Source organism: Brassica napus, chromosome A10 (assembly GCF_020379485.1).
Source record: "Brassica napus cultivar Da-Ae chromosome A10, Da-Ae, whole genome shotgun sequence".
NCBI classification, from domain to species: domain Eukaryota; kingdom Viridiplantae; phylum Streptophyta; class Magnoliopsida; order Brassicales; family Brassicaceae; genus Brassica; species Brassica napus.
This window is the reverse complement of record NC_063443.1, coordinates 7,251,675-7,270,250: the sequence shown is the minus strand read 5'-3', so window position 1 is coordinate 7,270,250 and position 18,576 is coordinate 7,251,675. Positions and strand designations below refer to the sequence as shown.

Below are 18,576 nucleotides of genomic sequence, written 5' to 3'. Positions count from 1 at the left end.
GGACCAGAAGTTGGTGAACGAATATTACTCCCTAGGATACAGCTAAGCCCAACTGACACCATACATCCTTTTAACTTCGTAGACGGCAATACCTGATCCGACTTAGCTATGCCATGACAATAAATAAAAGTCAAGGCCAAAGCATGAAGCAAGTCAGCTTTATATCTTCCCCGACCTGTATTTACCCATGGACAGTTGTATGTTACCATGTCTCGATTGACAACACCAGAAAGCTTAAAGTCTTAAAGATATTAGACGAAAGCTCCTATAAAGACGGTGAGAAGCTGACTTGAGCAGGTCTTCTGTGTTTGAAGCTTCTTTGAGAGCCACTCTGCCTAGACTAAACTCCAGCTTGTCTATTTCATTATTTGGCACAAATCTGGATCAGAACCTGTCACATTTGACAAGTGAACAAACAGCTGGAGATTTGTCTATGGCTGGACGATCTTCCCTGGATGTGGCAGCTATTCGGTTGGTTGATGTTCCGGAGAAGGCTCGCAAACTCCTAAACCTGTTGGAGCAGGTAGTCCTAATTGACAAAGATTCATAAATTAATATACAATGTTCATATGTATCATTTCCTTTTGCTGTTTTGTTGCAGTCAAAAGATCCAAGGTTCCACGCACTGCCTTTGGCATCTAAGAGAGTAGCTGCGTTTGCGGACACAGTGAATGAACTTGTCTATGACATCCTCATATCAAAAGTCAGGCAAAGACTCGGGGAAGTATCTCACCTACCAATCTGGTCTTCTGTGGAGGAACAAACTGCGTTTGCTCTACCAAACTTCAGCTCATATCCTCAGGATTACGTTACAAGCGTTGGAGAATATCTCCTGACTTTGCCTCAGCAGATGGAGCCTCTAGCTGAAGGAATCTCAACCAATGGTGATTCAAACAACGAGGACTCACAGTTCTTTGCAACCGAGTGGATGTTCAAGGTAGCAGAAGGTGCAACGGCTCTGTACATGGAGCAACTGAGAGGAATCCAATACATTTCAGACCGAGGAGCACAGCAACTGTGTGTAGATATAGAGTACTTGAGCAATGTGCTTGCGGCCTTGTCCATGCCGATTCCGCCTGTGCTTGCAACTTTCCAGACGTGTTTGGCTACACCAAGAGATGAGCTGAAAGATGTGATGAAATCAGACGCTGGTAGTGAACTTGATTTCCCTACGGCTAATCTTGTTTGTAAGACGCGTCGTATCAGTTTCGATTAGTGTCTGAACTCTCAAAAACATGCTTTTTTGCCCAACGAAGAGGACCTGCTAACTAATTTGTTCGGCTGGCCATTGTCATATTTGTATTACACATTTCCAAGTTTTGATGCTATCATAAGACAAGTTTCTTTGTTTTCTTAATATAATGTAAAAAAGTTATATCCCCATCCGTTTTAAACAAGGAAGTTTTTGATGTTTAAAAATAGAAGATGTTTCCATTTTTTCAATGTTATTTTTACTTTTATCAAAAATTGCATAACTAATGATATTTTGTAGTTTATTTTATTATTGATTGAACAATTTTCAATTTATATTTTATTAATACTTTTTAGATAAAAACAAGTTTCAGAGTAATTATGCACCAACTTAAGAATTCATGTAGGTTGAAAGCGAGAAAGTAATTAAACTCTTAATTATGCAATACTAGGGCAAGCCCGCGCTTCGCGCGGGATTTTGACGTAATTAAGTGTTTAGATCGACATATTTTTATTTTCAAAAGCATAATTTTCTTTTTTTTGTGAAACATTATTTACATGTGATCTTTATTTATATAATATCTAATGATATCGAGAGCTGAATTAGCTGTTGTTGACCAAATTGCATAATTATATTGTTGTGATTCTTGGAATGATATAATATTTTATCTTTATTGAGACGATGTATTTTTAAAAAAAAATTTATTTATTTGAGGTAATCCATTATCATATGTTATTTTTAGATTTCTTGTGTATTGCGGTTCGTCAAATCTTTATAATTAATTTCTTTAATTAAAAAAAAATGCAAGAGACGATGTTACGATGCCATTTTGCTTTCTTTAAAAGTGTGTCGATATAGTGATATGTATGCTATTTGTATTTTATTTTATTTATTAGATAGTGTTACTCTTTTTTAACTATATGTTTGATTATGTATAATTGCTCATTTTGCTTTTCCATTAATTTTCATATTATTTTTTTGGTTTTTGAGTTTGGTAACACAAAAGAAAAAAATTTGTGAGATTAGATCTTCTCGTTGGTTTGAGCTTATGAAACATTATTTCCATTTGAAAATGAGTTTAAAATCATTGTTTGTTTGTATAATTTTTAGTTATTTTTGATTTTATTATTTTATTTTATGGGATATTATAAATAAATGGTGAAATCACATTGTTAGAGTTTTTAGTTGGAACGTATTTGGAAGTTTGTTCAATAGTAAAATGAAAGTCAACATTATTGCATACTATAGTTTTGAAGGGAGATACGATAAAAGTCATGTGCATACACAAATAAATATGTATCCTATCATTTTTGATACAATTGAAGATTTTTGAAGTGTGATTTGCTATAATTACATATGTTTATATGACAACACTATTAGTACATATATTTATATGATAACAAATCTTAACATTGTTCTTTAACAAAAAAAAAATCTTAATATCGTTGCTCTATTTTGGAACTAAATATCCAGTTTTCCTAAAACCCTCACAACTTAATTTCATATGGGTTTATGCTCTGTTAATCTCATGAAATTTATTACCATTTTCCAATGATTCAAACGTAATATTAATATTCAGAAAAACTTGTAAAATCACACTTCAAAAAAATTTATGTAAAATCACTGGTGCAACTAACGGAGCTCATGTGGCTCGTGGCCACCAATAGCCCGTTGCTTGATCATGTACCATTGTTCCCTTTGCAACCAATATCGTGAATCACATTAGCTATTGCAACCCAAGAGTAAATATCCACTATATTGGCCACAAATTTAAAGCCGATTTGTATACTTTTATGCCTGCATGAAACTTCTCAGTTGCACCATTGCAAAAGAAAGAGATCAAATTGACATTTCAAACAACATCAAACGCTAATCGCAGTCGAAACTAACATAAAAGTAACATTTGCTTGTACATACCAAACAAAATCTTTTGTTTTAATCTATCACATAAAGGCAAAATCAAGAAGAAATTTGAAATTTTTATTTATAGTGAATGAGAAATACAAAAGAAAAAGACTTCGTCGACGGTAGTTTTTGGACTATTGGGATCAAATAATAATTGAAAAAAAAAACAAAAAAAAAAAACTGATTGTCTTGTCTACATTTATGGGTGGAGACTTGTTGATCCAAGCATAAAGCTTCCTCCTAATATAGCTCCATTAATGGAGTTAGATCTTCCATCACTTTACTTGACCACCTTCTTCTCCTCTGGTTTCTTAGACATAAAATTTTCTTGCACCAAACGATCCAATGCATTCCAAGCGCTTAAAGATATTACAACAAAATCATAACCCCGTTAAGTAAAACCAGTTTGATTAGAAAAAACAGTTCAGATGGTTAAAAAATTGATTTGGTTTACCTTCTGTGTCCAACCAGAAGATAATGTTCCGGTTTCCCTTAGCCTTCTTCTGCTTGTTTAGACCAATTCAGGAAGCAACAAAACTACCTTAGAGAGACATGTAGCAAGCTTTTGTTTTCCTATTATCTGACTTGTCACGCCCAGGAATGTAGAAGGTGACCTGGTCTGGATCATCCAAAAACATACCATGTTACTGAGAAATATATTACTTATGATGCAAGAAACTCAATGAGAATGCAATTTATAGTATTACTTTAACAATGAAGCTTCTTCCACATGCCATTCTTTTCTGCCCTACGCTATTAATTCTCATATTATGTCATCAACTCTTCATGATCAAGAAGAACTTAAACGTAATCGTAAAGATAAACTGTACCGTTAAGAAGACGTGTGAAGAAGCAGTTAGATTCAGTTCGACGCCAGCTTTCATAGACATAAGCAGAACCTGATACATCATATTATCATATTATCATACAGTTATTTAATTTTATTCTTGATTCACAGTTTTTTGTCAGAAACTTATCAATTTACTTACTGTTTTGTGATGGTTTCATTGCATCCTTCAACACTTTCTCACTGGACTGCTGAGCTAATTTTCCATTGAACCAAAAGAATTCTGATCCCCCTTTTCACAAAAGAATCTATTGAAGATCCATAAACAAAGTATATTGGCTTAAAGACAATGCTCTTCTCACCAGTAAGGCCGTATCAGACATCTTGATATTCTCTAAACATCTGGGCAGCACTGAAACCGTTAGACTCTTTCCATTTATTAACAATATCAACACGGAATAACCACTCTGTTGGGCATGGATGAGATTTGTATTCTTCAGTAATATCCTGCAGATTGCTTAAAACTATCATACAATAATCTATTTTTTAAACCAAAAACATCGTTGAAAACTAAAATCGACTCAAGGAAAAAATTTACATATGATATTTGACTCAAATGGTATTTATAACATAGGAGCTTTACATGTCCCCACTATAGACTCTCGTTTCAATATACTAAGGAGCCTTTATCTTAGTACAATACCATCATTGAATTTCTCCATATGTAGCTTCATACCTTCTATGAAGCAGAGCTTTAGTAATTTTTTTATATGTTGCAGTCTCTTGACTGTAATACAGAAACCGCGACCAAAGCTCCTCTTTTCGCCAAACTCAGCTTGTAAAGACTTTGACTTTAAATCATCATCTGCATTTGTTCGAGCCATTGTCAGATTAAAAAGACCGAGGAGCTTAACAAAATGAAGAAGCAAACATCATATGACTAAGATCACAAATTAATTAAGATCACGTTACATGTAAATCTTACAGAAAAAACTTGAGTTTGTTTTCTAAATCGCCGGAGCAACCTTGGCTTCAAGGAGAAGCATATTGACGCCCATAACGATTTAAGAAGAAGTCCAGACGAATCGACTGAGTGTAGCCACTAACCGTTCATGTTTCCCTTTGCTAGGCAGAGGAAGTCAATGCATCAACCTAACCTCAACCGGAGAAGAAAATTTACCAGATTTCAAATGAGAAATAAGAACTTTCGAGTTGGCCATTTATGTGAAAATAACTTTACTTTGTTGGTTCAACAGATCGAGAAGATGGTTTTGAGAAGAGGAAGGCTTAACTTTTTATATTCGCAGTGACACCGCCTCGGAGAAGAGAAGTTCACATTCAAGACCAGATCGTGGTTGATGGAGTTAAGAGAGGTTTAATGAGACGAATCTGTAACTGGTAACGTTTTTGGTCGATGAAAAAGAAGATCAGAAGACGAAGAACAAAGAACGGAGATGAACATTGTGCTATTAGGGTTGACTGCTATCGGGCTGCTTTTCTTGTGCCAAATTAAAAAAAAGCCCACACACAAACTTAGCCCATATGGATCGCTGATTCCTTTAATGAAACGCTGTGTTTCGAGCAGGCGGGACACGTGTTGACTCCTCGTGAAGCGACTTTCCTCAGTGTAATCCTAGGTGGCAGCCTCAGGAGAGAGCAAAACACTCTTTTATATATAAAGAAACAGTTTGTTCTCTTCTCCTTAGGACACCTAGGATTCCACCTAGATAATTCGAGCTTTGTGAGCGCGACACGTGTCCCACCATCCCAAAAACTAGCGTTTCATTTAAGTTACAGATCATAACTTTGTGACGCCTCCTCTCCTCCTCTGCCTCTCTCCTACGTGAAGTTATTAAGCACCGTGATGCCTCCTCTCCTACTTCGTGACAGCTCCGCTCCTCTCCAGCTATTACGTCTCTACTCTTCCCGTCTCTCTCTCTCGCTCTCCACGTCTGTTCTTCTATTCCCTCGGATCTCTGCTCCATGTCTCTCCACCATCAGGAGATCTCTTCTCATGTCTCTCCATCTCCACTACCGTTTCTATCAATTAATGGTAATGAATCCCCTCCTCCTTTTTAGATCTACAAATTATTTACTTTCTCATCATATCTTCTGTGTGGCTTTGATTTTGGTGAAGTTTGAATAATCGAAGTGTGAAGACGAACCAGAGGATCGATACGGTGTGGAGGAGCAGAGAGGAGTGTGGAGGAAGAGAGGAGAGGCTGTATGGAGGATTACCACCGTCGAATAGACAAATCTGGGTTTTATTTGAGTTTTATTAGATCTGAATTTTGCTCTTAGTTGAAACTCTTGATGAATATTATTTCTATTTTTGTAGGTTTGTGATTTGAAGATGATGGGTTATATATAGTTTATATAGGCTGGAAAAAGACCATGGTAAGGATTTGCCATGAAGTTTGATTCTGATTTTATCTCTTCTTTTGGTAGATGAAGTGGATGGAAAGGATTTGCCATGAAAGTTGAATCTTATTCTGTTTACTTAATAGCTTTCTTTAGGAGAAAAACTTCGTTTTAAATTGTAAAGTTTGCTGTTTTATCCAATGTTTCTGACTTTAGATGTGTAGAGAAGCAGTGATCTTTCGATGTGTTTTAAAGTTCAGCTTTTTAATGTTGTTCAGGTTGAGTGATATGTTTTGTGGTTCATGGCAGGAGAGAGTGATATACAGAAAATATGGAAAATGGAAAGCGTAGCCATACCAGAGCATTTGATCAAACTCCTCCCTGTTGCAGAGCCTGGAATATTTGATCTGGTGGGTTATGTCAACTTCGCCGTGGAAGGAATCCATACCGGAGCGTCTTCTACAACGGAAACATTGAGGTAGTTAAGCAATGCAAATGTTGAGAGGCATGGACTTCGAGAAGACGGATGTGACGCACTTGTAAAACTGGTCACAGTCACGATTCGAAATGCCTAGCTTGTTGGGAGGAAGAAAAATATGATTAACATTCTTGAAATCATTATTGGCAAATTACTCAAGGGCTAGATAGTGTATAGGCAATAATTCAAAACTGAAAGTTTGTAGGGCGTTAATTTATATCCTAGACACAAAAAAATCATACAAAAAATAATAATCTAGATTACAAGTAAAATATATACCGCACGCAGGGCGGACCGACTCTAGTTATATATATGTTTCAGTTTTGGTGTTCCCATGGCTGTCGCTTTTAGTTCTATCTTTTATTTGTCATGTTGAAATATAGTCATGCACTTGTAATCTTATATAGACAGATAGTTGAGTGGAAGAGTCAAGAACACAAAATGGACAACGTTAGGAATATATTCAATTACCATTAATTTTCAACATATTTCATATAGTAGTATGGTAAATAATAATTGACTGTAATATTTTGGTAATTGTTCAATTACCATTAATTTTGAATATATCTCAAATTAGTAGTCTAGGAATAAAAAGGTTGACTAGACTATATATTTTGTTGTGGTAGTATATTAAATATATTTGTTGTTCTAATTATTAAGTCTAATGTTTATTTATTATCGTATTTTAATATAGGTTTACTATTTTTATAACACCCATGTTTAGTCAGAGACAAGAAAAGACGTACCAAGCTACGAAAGACCCAACATTCGAGGGAAATCAAGAATGACAATAAATAAATGTACGTGTGAATTTAGAGTTTAAGCATCATAAAATAAACGATGAAGAAAACTTCTCCACATCAACTTTATGAAAATTAATGTACCTATAGCTTGACGTGTATGCCAATGATAATCCAGTTAAATATGACCATTTATCTAAGTATAGCTTGTTGTTTCCAAACGAGCAACTTGAGACTGAAATTGAAGCTAGTCGTTCCTTGATTCAGTCAGATACAGAGCAACATCATATACCACACGGCAAAGAGTCTGTGCAAGAAAAGGTTTGTCTTTTTCCGCTTCACTTTTTTTTTTGAATGAATGTTAAATTTATTCATCACAAAAACCTATTTTACAATCAATGCATCGTTTGTGTGGTAAAGAAATAGAAACTAGGAAACTATTACAAACTCGCAAACCTATTTTAAATTTATCCGATTCACTTCTCTTTAGTTGCTTTGATTCTTAAGAAACTTACATTAACCATAGTTATCTGAAACCCACCTGCTCTTAATTTCACATATGCCTTCATAGTATGATCTAATAATGATATGACTATCTCTATTTATGGCAGAAAATTCTCTCACAAGAAAATAAGATTCAGAGGTTTAATGAGCAGGTTCAAGATCTAAGGAGGCAGTTGGTTCAATGCAGGAATGAAAATCAGGTTGAGTTGACGGAGCTAGTAACTGAGCTTGATCAGCTGCCACTAAGTTGTGTCTATTCCATTTTTACAGGCACATTGTTTTTCCCTAGCACATGTTCCACATGTGGTTTATTTCTTTCCAGTTTAAAACATATGTTAAATCATAATGCTTCAAGACTGAGACATCAGGGGCTGCTGGACTGGGATGGACTAACAAAACTTCAAGAGAAACTCAGAGATTTTCAAGCTCCACTAACTTTGTTATGTCACCACTTATGGCAGAAGGTTTAGCGATGAGGGAAGCGATTAGGAAGAGTAAGGAACTGGGGATCCGGCGACTAAGATGCGAATCAGACTCCTCACAGCTGATCAAAGCACTTAATTCATATCTACTGAGCCTTTGGAGATTTGTGGGATAATATCAGATATTAGAATAGATGCCAGCTCTTTTGATGCTATTTCTTTCTGTTGGATTCCTCGAGAGAGGAATTATGATGCTGATTTCTTAGCTAAGGAGGCCTTATGCCATGTAACAACGGATTTAATCAATTTTGTTTTTAATCAATGAAGTTGCTTTCCAAAAAAAAAATCATGCTTCAAGAATTACCTATTTGATGGCTAGAATCAATTGCCAACTAATTTGATGCACTATGAGATATTGATCTTATTGGATATGATTGACAGAATATGGCAGCATGGTTTCTAAATTAATATCTGGTCCAGGGTTATCAAAATGAATTTTCCATATGAATATCATACCTATTGATCAGAGCCACATGCATACTTTTTTCTTGAGTGCTTGCTTGCTGTCTCTACCTTTTACCTTAGAGATTTCAATAGATTTGGACATTGGAGAATTTGGTTTTTTCCCTGGGAACACTGTTAGAGGTAGTTGAAAACTTGTACATAGTCTGGCTAGAGATATTATAAAGGGAAGAACGAATTTGCTAGAAGATGAAACGTTTCTCCTAAGTATATCCATGTCGAAGTTCAGTGGACACTTTACATATAAACCTTCATGAACACATTATGTAGTGTCTGTCTCTGAATATCTATCAGTAGATATTGGTAAGTAGTTGCAATATCCTTCTGAAACTTGTTTAGAAGCGTATTTTTTTTTTGACAAGGGAACGCCCATAGCTTTCTCTGCATAAAGGTTTTACAGTGGAAGGGCATTTTTTATCACCCTACTGAATACTCATGAGTACTGTATTCTGAATCACATGTTTGGTGTGTGCAGATTGAAGCTTTATCTCACACACTTCACAGGCTTCAAATGTTAATCAAGATTCTTTAATCAACCTAATACTCCAAAAGCCTTGTTTATAAATACTGCGCACTTGAAAGTTCTGTGTACTTTGAAGAAGCAATTAAAGAAGAGTGGTCTTTATAGATGTCCTTATAGATGTACTACATCAAGTATGTGTAGCTAAGAATGCTATTGGAATCTTGGGGTGTAATTCTACTCTCTCTCTATCTCTCTTCTCGTTGGTTTCATTTATCATTACACTGAAAGCGTTGGACTAATGAGTGAAGTCAATAACTTGGACAGGACACACACTTAAACAAATCTCTTGAAATTGTAGTTACTGAGTAATTTGTATTCTTCATGTATATGCTAAAAAAAGTTTTACTACGTAGCAAGCAACGAAAGATCCAGCGGTCGGGGAAAATCAAGAAAGACAACAATGAATCTTACGTGTGAAATTAAGGTTTAAGCATCATAAAAGAAACGTTGGAGAAACTTTTTCCATATCAAATTATTCATGAAAATTAATGTACCTATAGTTTGACATGCATGCCAATGATAATCTCAGTTAAATACAATGCTTTATCAAAATATAGCTTTTTCTTAAAGAATTTGCTATGTTGAACCCTAGAAAACATATAGTGTTACATACGAGATGAGCTCTTCAATGATTGAAAGGGAAAACATTGCATTAATTTAGGTTAACATATGCAAACAAAGACACAAGTTTAAGACACAACAAGAAACAAAAACAAAAAAAACAAGAAACATGACCAAAGAACCAAAAACTAGAAATATGAAACGAGAATGCAAAGACACAACAGTAACAACTTTATTCCAAGACACATTAATTTTATTATTCGACGGCTAGCTGCTTCATTAGGCATTGTCCGCACCATCAGACTCGCTGCTCTCTCCTTCATAGGTCTTCATCTCCCCATCGTCATCCTCAAGAAATGGCTCATTGCCACTCGTATTCGGATGTTGCTTATGTAACTCTCTATCATAATACGCAATTTTCTTACTTGCATATGACTTTAACTTCTCAATCTCAGTTTGAGAAAGATCAGCAATCATTCTACTACCATTTTTGATTTGGAGCATGAGATTATCCATCTTCAACTCCTCGACAGCCTTTCGAGAAAGCTCTAGTTTCTTCTCGATCTCCTTGGTAATGGTCTTGATGAATGATGACTCTTCATCATCCGCCTTCATGTTCCTCTCGGTTTCCGGTAATGCGTTATAGCAGTCGATGAGAGATTGAGCCTCCTCCAGAGATGGCCACGCCACCAGCTTACCACTTTTACGGTTGTAAAAGACCAAACATGCACTCATATCACAAACGATGGTTAGTTCTTCAGCCATTTGAATCAATTCTTTTATTCTCCGCTGGCAAACAGTTGCTCTTCTCTTTCGTTCCTCGACCCAAGCCAACTTCACTTTTGGTCTTCCCATGGCTGTCGCTTTTAGTTCTATCTTTTATTTGTGATGTTGAAATATAGTCATGCACTTGCAATCTTATATATATATAGAGAGTCGAGAGGAAGAGTCAAGAACACAAAATGGACTACTTTGGGAATGTATTCAATTACTATTAAATTTCAACATATTTCATATAGTAGTATGGTAAATAATAATTTGACTGTACTATTTTAGTAATTGTTCAATTACCATTAATTTTGAATATATCTCAAATTAGTAGTCTAGGAAGAAAAAGTTTGACTATACTGAAGGTCTAACTGGTGACCACTGAATGAAAGGGAATGATGAATTTATTACTATTTCTAATTATTTTTACCATTTATAAGAAATATTTTTTCCTTTTTATTCTTCTCATTCATTTTATTCCAGAGGAATATAGAACAAATTTGTTTCTCATTAAAATCGGTAAGGAATAATCTTTCTTTTCTTCCTATAATTTTATTTCTCTACATTTTTTTCCTACTCATTCCTAGTGTTCCTATAGTGGTTACCAGTTTGACCCTAAATATTTTGTTGTGGTAGTATATTATATATATAGGTTGTTCTAATTATTAAGTCTACTAGAGATTTTGTCCGGGCTACGCCCGGAGTTAGACAAATATAAATGTATTTAATATAATAATGCACATATATTACATCCCATTTTATAAAATATGAACCATATACTAAATTAGAAAGGACTAAAACTGACTGTTATCAATGTACTATCTAAAACTATATATAGAAAGATCAGCAAATGTGAAATGAATAAAGAATAGTTAAATCTAAGTTATGATCCAAATTTTTTTTATCTTATATATTGGATTGTCATGGAAACAAATTATTAATCATAGATAAAATTGCGATAAAAATGAACCATGTATTACACGTGTAAAATTTGAGAACATATTACATCACTATTCTAACATAGTAGATATTCAAAAATTTATATTGTTTGCTTGAAATCAGTGAGCTTGCACTATTAATTAACAATGAAATTCTAAGTTACGGTATTAGAAATCTTGTATGGTATTTAGAATCAATATGAGTTGATGCCACTTACAATGATATTTTGATAACTGCTACCCATTGTAGAACAATCTTCAAAAGGTCGCCAAAAAGCCTCAAAAGTTTACATCAACAATTTATTTAAACCTAAATCTGAAGAGTTTATAAACTTTAAAACTATTATGAATAATTAATAATTTTAAAACATATTCTATATTTTTTTTCATGAAAAGAAAATTTTCTATGATTTATTTTCATATTTATTTTGGTTCATTACCAATAATTATTAATTCAATTATCTTCTTTAGGAGTAATGTGTCTATTAAATGTTAGGGGTAATAAATAATAGTACTACTAATCATTTAAATTGAAACGTAGACATTGTGGTATTAAAGGGAGAATCTAATTAGTGGTCTAGGTTCATGCCCTTTAGTGGTACACTTAGTAAACAGTGACGTCATCCTCAACTTCCTTAACAATTCACACATGAAGATATTGATTTTTAATGTGAAGAACCGACTTGTAGTGGCTTTGAATTGTTTATGTAATTTGGTTGACAATATGTTTTTTTAAGTTAGATTAGTTGTACAAACCTGAGATGGAGTCATCAGCAACATTGGTAGCATTAGGTGAGTCAGTGCTTACGAACAGACGACTAAGGTTGCTTGTACTCGGCTCCCCGGTGTCAGTTCGAGCTCTTTCTTTAGATGTTTTTTTTCACCATAAAGAGTTTTTTTGTGATTGTAGGTTGAGATTACAGAGAATTATCGAAAGATATAGGTAATTAGCAGAGACTAAAATGAATTAACTCGACGGTTACAGACTAATTTTTAGGAAACATTAAAAGACATTAACTTATCTCTCACGCTATTGATGCTCTGTTCATTAATTCATACGATTTAAAGTATCTGCAGGAAACAATGTCCGTAACATAACAACAGATGGGATCAATATATTGGGTTTAGATGGAACTTGTACTAACTATCATTAAAAGACGTTTGCTTATTGTTTGGATTCTAGATTAAGGGTAAATCATACAAAGATGATGGTGAAACACTTGTTTCATACAGACAATAAGCTGGGACCAAGTGTCGTCCGTCTTAAATAAATAGTGAGTTAGATGTACAACAATTGTGGAAACTGAGACATATTTTATAAAGAGAGTCTAAACCAAACATAAATTAACCAAAAGAGGAGTAAAACATAAACGAACTTGTTCAAAAACAAAAGAAAAACAACAATGCCTAAGCATTATTCAAAGAGGAAATACTGATGCCAGATCTATCATTATTTTAATCTATGACTTGCGTGCTTTCTTGACCATCTTAGAACACCCTAGTGCTGGAGACTTAGTTGTGTTGACACCACTTAGACCTGCTCATGTATTCGGCTCTGCCTTAGCAGGTACCGAGATGGCACCAGGAATATCATCTTCATAGACTCTCATGTTATGCAGTTTCGTCATTACCCTGTCAAAGCAGAAAAATAGACTCTACAGCAGTATCATCAGCAATGGCCATCTCCACAAGGTAGCTATAAGACAGTGAACGTGTATAAAAAGTTGAGACCTACACGTGATACCAAAATGAATGTAAACAACATGCTACGGAATTATACATGCCGAAGGACACCAACAGCTTTAGTATTGTTGCAGTGAACACATGTAAAGGCTGAGATAGTGCGTTGAAGCTTCCTGGTACAGTTGGAGCAAGAAACGTAGCATCACCCTTTGTCTATCTTGATGCCGGTGATCATGCCGGTACAGATAAGATCAATATTGGAATATCAGAATCACAGACAGAGTGTTGACAAAGAAAATTATAGTATGTTAAAGCTAGTGTACTACCTGAGCCCTTCTTCATTCTTGTCACTGAATTCATTTGAGCTCAGCTATAGTCAGAGGCTCAACCTTGGCATAGCCCCTCAGCAGTGGAGCTGCTGATGCATGCCCAGTGTCGCTAGAGACCAGCCTACATAAATGGACAGTAACCCGACAGGTTTAGTGTTTAATAAGTTATATAACGTAGTCAATGTGAAGCGTACGTTTAATAATCAAAAAAGTTCTTACTTGTAAAAATAGCTTTCCCCAGCATTAGTCTCCTTGTTGAAATAGAGTGTAAATACTTGGGAATTGAGTGTGAGTCGGCAAGACCAAGCATCTCGTGTTATTACATAACCTGAAACATTCTTCAGGTATGGGTGAAGCCGGTTTAGTTATTTCATCCAAAGAGGTAGCATCACTGAATCTAATCAACAGGGAGGAGTAGGAAAGCCAGAAGTTCTGATTTCACGGAACATTGAATATCAAAACCGGTGATGGAATACATTGAACCCTCCTTGAGATAAGTCCTGTAAGTTGCAAGCCGGTTAACATTCACAGTGGCCAGCATGAGGGTCGCCTGAAACAAATTAAGAAAGGAAGCATAATCAACAAACAATTTATAAATTAATATGAACATGAGTTAAGAACACTTTGAACATGTGTTAGTTTAAGAACAATATTAACATGATTTAAAAAAACAGAATCGTCTTAATTAAAATGAAAGTTTAAGAACACTATTAACAGGAGTTTACAAACAGAAACACCTAACAAAGATCTAAATTCAAAACCTTGATAATGTTGATATTACACGCCGGAGTAGTCTAACCTATCGATGAACATGAATTCAACAACAGTATGAACATGAGTTTTTAAAGAAATACCTTTGAATCCAGTAAGAGCATATCGACGCCATCATCTCTCGACGTTTCTGGCTTCCCAGAATCTTAGAAAACTCACCGCCATGGTTGAAGAACATCGACTGACTTCTGTAGATCGAAGCAGGCGATTTGAACAGTGGAGGAAGAGCGGCCAGTTTATAGATCGGAGAGGAAACCAAAGCGTTCACCACAATCACACTTTTTTTCTTTGATGTTTAGTTTAGAATAGATGAGAAGATGATTCTAAACGCAAGAGCTCATACCTTTTATCGTCGAACGCAATCGCCTCGCAGTCTCAGGAACCCATATTGAATATAGATCATGGGTGATGAGAAATTAAGCTTATCAGAAACGAAATTACAGGGAATGAGAGGAAGAGATCAATGGCAATAAATTTGGGAAGAAGGCGAAGAGATGAGATTGACCGTGGTCCGTGGATGATTTTCGTAACTGTTTTCTGTAAAGACACGAAGTGGCTGTATGTGAGTAGGCAAAATGATGTGGCAGAATAATTATATTTGATTGGATGATTTTCCAAACACACGTGGCATGCTTCTTCTTTCAGTATATTGGCCTTTTAGTATAGTATAGATTTTTTTTTTATTATCGTATTTTAGTATCTCCAATATATTAAAAGTGAAACATTTGTAATTAATGCGTTCACATTATATTTTCTACGTTATAGCTTCACATTGATTTCAATTTGAGTATGCTGACGTGTCGGTCTCACAATCATTTAACAATTATTGCATTCACACACTAATTTTTTAACTCTACCGCAAATAATTTAATGTGTTCACACACTATTTATTTGATTAACTCATCTGGATCTGAAACTGAATCGAACTAGATTTGAAAGTAATACTAAACACAAACTAAAACGATTAAGTATATTCAGATGGATTAAAAGTTTAATATCTAGATAACAAGAATCGAATCTAATCCAAAATAAAATATTTTGGATACCAAAATATCTAAATCTCAATTATATATTTAAATATATTAATTATTTTAAATTTTATATTCATTAGATATTCAAAAATATGAAAGTATCTCAAAATTATCAACATAGACACAATTAAATATCTAAAAATAACAGTAAATGTTAAAAATACTGATAATATTTATTTGTTCTCCATCCAAATATTTAAATTGAATGAATTTTTATGTAAATTTAAATAGTTAGTCTTACATTATTAATTTTTTATGTTTTATATTATTTTATTTTTGGATTTTGAGCATTTAAGTATATTAAGATATTTGTTAAAAAATACCTGATTAAAATGGGTATCCGAACTCGAATCCGAACTGAACCCGCAAAGATTCGAAACCAAATCTAAACCAAAATTTGTAAATATCTGAATAAGATTTAAATATATAACTCTAAAAGTGTGAAATCCCGATAGATCAACAGAATTCGAACAGATATATGAATATTTATTCCAAAAAAAGCTATATGACAAATCTTTTAGTACAACATACTATAAATAATCTAATAAACTATTTTACTCCGCTCACATCGCGAGTTACTGCCTAGTAGGTTACTATTTTCATAACACGCACGTTTAGTCAGAGACAAGAAAATCCGTAGCAAGCAACGAAAGATCCAGCGTTCGAGGGAAATCAAGAATGGCAATAAACGATGAAGAAAACTTCTCCATATAAGAAAACTTTAGTCGTTCCTTGATTCAATCAGATTAAGAGCAACATCATATACTACATGGCAAAGAGTCTGTGCAAGAAAAAGTTTGTCTTTATCTGTTTCACTTCTCTTTAGCTGCTTTGATTCTGAGGAAACTTACATTAACCATAGTTATCTGAAAACCACCCACTCTTAGTTTCACATATGCCTTCATAGTATGATCAAATAATGATATGACTATCTCTATTTATGGCAGAGAATTTTCTCACAAGAAAATAAGATTCAAAGGCTTAATTACCAGGTCCAAGATCTAAGGAGGCAGTTGGTTCAATGCAGGAATGAAAATCAGGTTAAGTTGACGGAGCTAATAACTGAGCTTGATCAGCTGCCACTACGTAGTGTCTAGTCCATTTTTACAGGTACATTGTTTTCCCCTAGCACATGTTCCACATGTGGTTTATTTCTTTCCTATTAAAAACATATGTTAAATAGTGCTTCAAGACTGAAACATCAGGGGCTGCTAGACTGGGATGGACTATCAAAACTTCAAGAGAGACTCAGAGATTTTCAATCTCCACAAACTTTGTTATGTCACCACTAATAGCAGAAGGTTTAGCGATGAGGGAAGCGATTAAGAAGATTAATGCCATTGGAATCTTTGGGGTGTAATTCTACTCTCTCTATCCCTCTCCACTTTGGCTTTCTTTTGTCATTACACTGAAAGCGTTGGACTAATGGGTGAGAGTTAATAACTTGGACATTTATGGGAAGACTAGGAATGGCAAATAAACCGCTGCCCACGGGCCGGGCCCGTATAAGACCCATGCGGGGAGGGTTAGGGTAGAGATATTGAGGCCCATTTGTGAGCGGGTCTCGCGGGTTAAGTCTCATGTGGATTTGGGCCTTTGCAGTTTGGACTATTGCGGGTCTTGCGGGGCAGAAAGAACCCGCACCACTTCCTGTTTTGTTTTGTTTCCACCTGAAAAAAAAGAGAGATCACGAAAATGGCGATTCATGTTCTCCATGACTCCACCGAGTCACCGTCGAGCACCAGAGGAGCATCACCACCAACCGGTTCTTCTTCTCTTTGATTAAGGCCACCACCGGAGCTTCTCTTCTTCGTCGAACCACCAGTGAAGCTTCTCTCCGTTTTCTTTCCACCCCCATAGCTTCTCTTCTTGGAGATCCCACCACCGGAGCTGAGGTGGATTCTTCGTTGCCGTCTGGACTTACCTAGAAACCTCGTACAGAAACTCTTTCGTTTTAGACAGGTCCGTGATCTCTTCAGCTAAAATATTTTATTTTGATGATTCGATCGAACCATTGAGTTACATGATTAAGAGATTTGTAAATGTGTTTCCGGTTAAAAAAGAGAAGGGCATGTGACTTGTGACGGTGATGAACTACAAAGAAGCCAACTTAAAAGGGTAAATAGCTCTTCTGTTAATTCTTGGTTAGGACAAGAACTGTTTTTTAAGAAGCTGATGTTGTCTGTTTGAAGGTGGCAGCCAAGGTGTCCTTGAATGTAGGAGATAGAATTTACCTTCCTTTCTCTGTAGGCAATGATGCGTTTCTGTTAAGTCCTACTTTATATGTAAGAAGTTTGTTTGCTTCGTTTCCGTTAAGTCCTAGTAGTGCACATGCTGTTATTAAGTTACAGTATTGAGTTGAGAGCCGTCCTCGTTCAAGAAAACATGTGGAAACATAATCTTCTCACCACAACGAAACATCATCTTTTTACTACCTGCGGGTTTGGGTACCGCGGGTCATGGCGGGCTGACCCGCAAAGATCCACATGAGATAGAGACCGGAGCGGGGCAGGTGGTACCAATTGCCATCCCTAGGAAGACCAGCGTCTGCAAAAAATAGGACACACACACACACACACTCTAAAACAAATCTCTTGAAATTGTAGATACTGAGTAATTTGTAGTCTTAATGTAAATGCTAAAAAGAAAAAAAAAATGCTACGTAGTAAGCAGCCAAAGATCCAGCGTTCGAGGGAAAATCAAGAAAGACAATAATAAATCTTACGTGTGAATTTAAGGTTTAAGCATCATACAAGAAACAATGAGAAAAACTTTTCCATATCAAACTATTCATGAAAATTAATGTGTATATATATAGCTTATTGTTCTCAAACAATTTGCTTTATGTTGAACTCTAGAAAAACAGTGTTAAATACGGGATGAGCTCTTTAATGATTGCAAAGGGAAAACATTGCATTATTTAGATTAACATATGCAAACAAAGACACATGTTTAAGACACAACAAGAAACAAAAAACAGGAAACATGACCAAAGCAACAAAAACTAGAAATATGAAATGAGAATGCAAAGACACAACAATAACAACTTTATTCCAAGACA

At 35.1% G+C, this 18,576-nt stretch overlaps 2 protein-coding genes and 2 long non-coding RNA genes across 9 annotated transcripts; 1 reads left to right on the top strand and 3 right to left on the bottom strand.

Moving 5' to 3' along the window:
- Positions 1 to 313: 313 nt before the first annotated feature.
- On the top strand, positions 314 to 1,350 carry LOC106402405 (conserved oligomeric Golgi complex subunit 7-like). Its single transcript, XM_013843121.3, has 2 exons — positions 314 to 523; positions 602 to 1,350. Exons 1-2 carry the CDS (start codon positions 434 to 436, stop codon positions 1,214 to 1,216), a joined length of 705 nt encoding a protein of 234 aa, XP_013698575.2. The 5' UTR covers positions 314 to 433; the 3' UTR covers positions 1,217 to 1,350.
- A 1,803-nt stretch (positions 1,351 to 3,153) lies between these two features.
- On the bottom strand, positions 3,154 to 5,414 carry LOC125579129. Of its 4 annotated transcripts, XR_007317102.1 has the most exons (9): positions 5,125 to 5,414; positions 4,870 to 5,036; positions 4,621 to 4,749; positions 4,247 to 4,391; positions 4,087 to 4,176; positions 3,928 to 3,996; positions 3,805 to 3,850; positions 3,552 to 3,716; positions 3,154 to 3,456 (listed from the first exon to the last, which is right to left on the bottom strand). It is a non-coding gene; the product is annotated as an uncharacterized LOC125579129 (long non-coding RNA). The 4 variants fall into 4 exon arrangements; XR_007317099.1 differs by having other exon boundaries at positions 4,870 to 5,408; XR_007317100.1 differs by having other exon boundaries at positions 3,805 to 3,845; positions 4,870 to 5,408.
- Positions 5,415 to 10,274: 4,860 nt separating this feature from the next.
- LOC106403526 (agamous-like MADS-box protein AGL80) lies at positions 10,275 to 10,850 on the bottom strand. The gene has a single exon (XM_013844342.2). It carries the CDS (start codon positions 10,848 to 10,850, stop codon positions 10,275 to 10,277), a length of 576 nt encoding a protein of 191 aa, XP_013699796.2.
- A 2,090-nt stretch (positions 10,851 to 12,940) lies between these two features.
- LOC106351929 lies at positions 12,941 to 16,253 on the bottom strand. 3 transcript variants are annotated; one of them, XR_007317098.1, is made up of 5 exons: positions 14,568 to 16,242; positions 14,042 to 14,263; positions 13,711 to 13,834; positions 13,437 to 13,601; positions 12,941 to 13,356 (listed from the first exon to the last, which is right to left on the bottom strand). It is a non-coding gene; the product is annotated as an uncharacterized LOC106351929 (long non-coding RNA). The 3 variants fall into 3 exon arrangements; XR_002653364.2 differs by having other exon boundaries at positions 12,941 to 13,601; positions 13,933 to 14,263; positions 14,568 to 16,253; XR_001271458.3 differs by having other exon boundaries at positions 12,941 to 13,601; positions 14,568 to 16,098.
- Between the last annotated feature and the right edge of the window lie 2,323 nt (positions 16,254 to 18,576).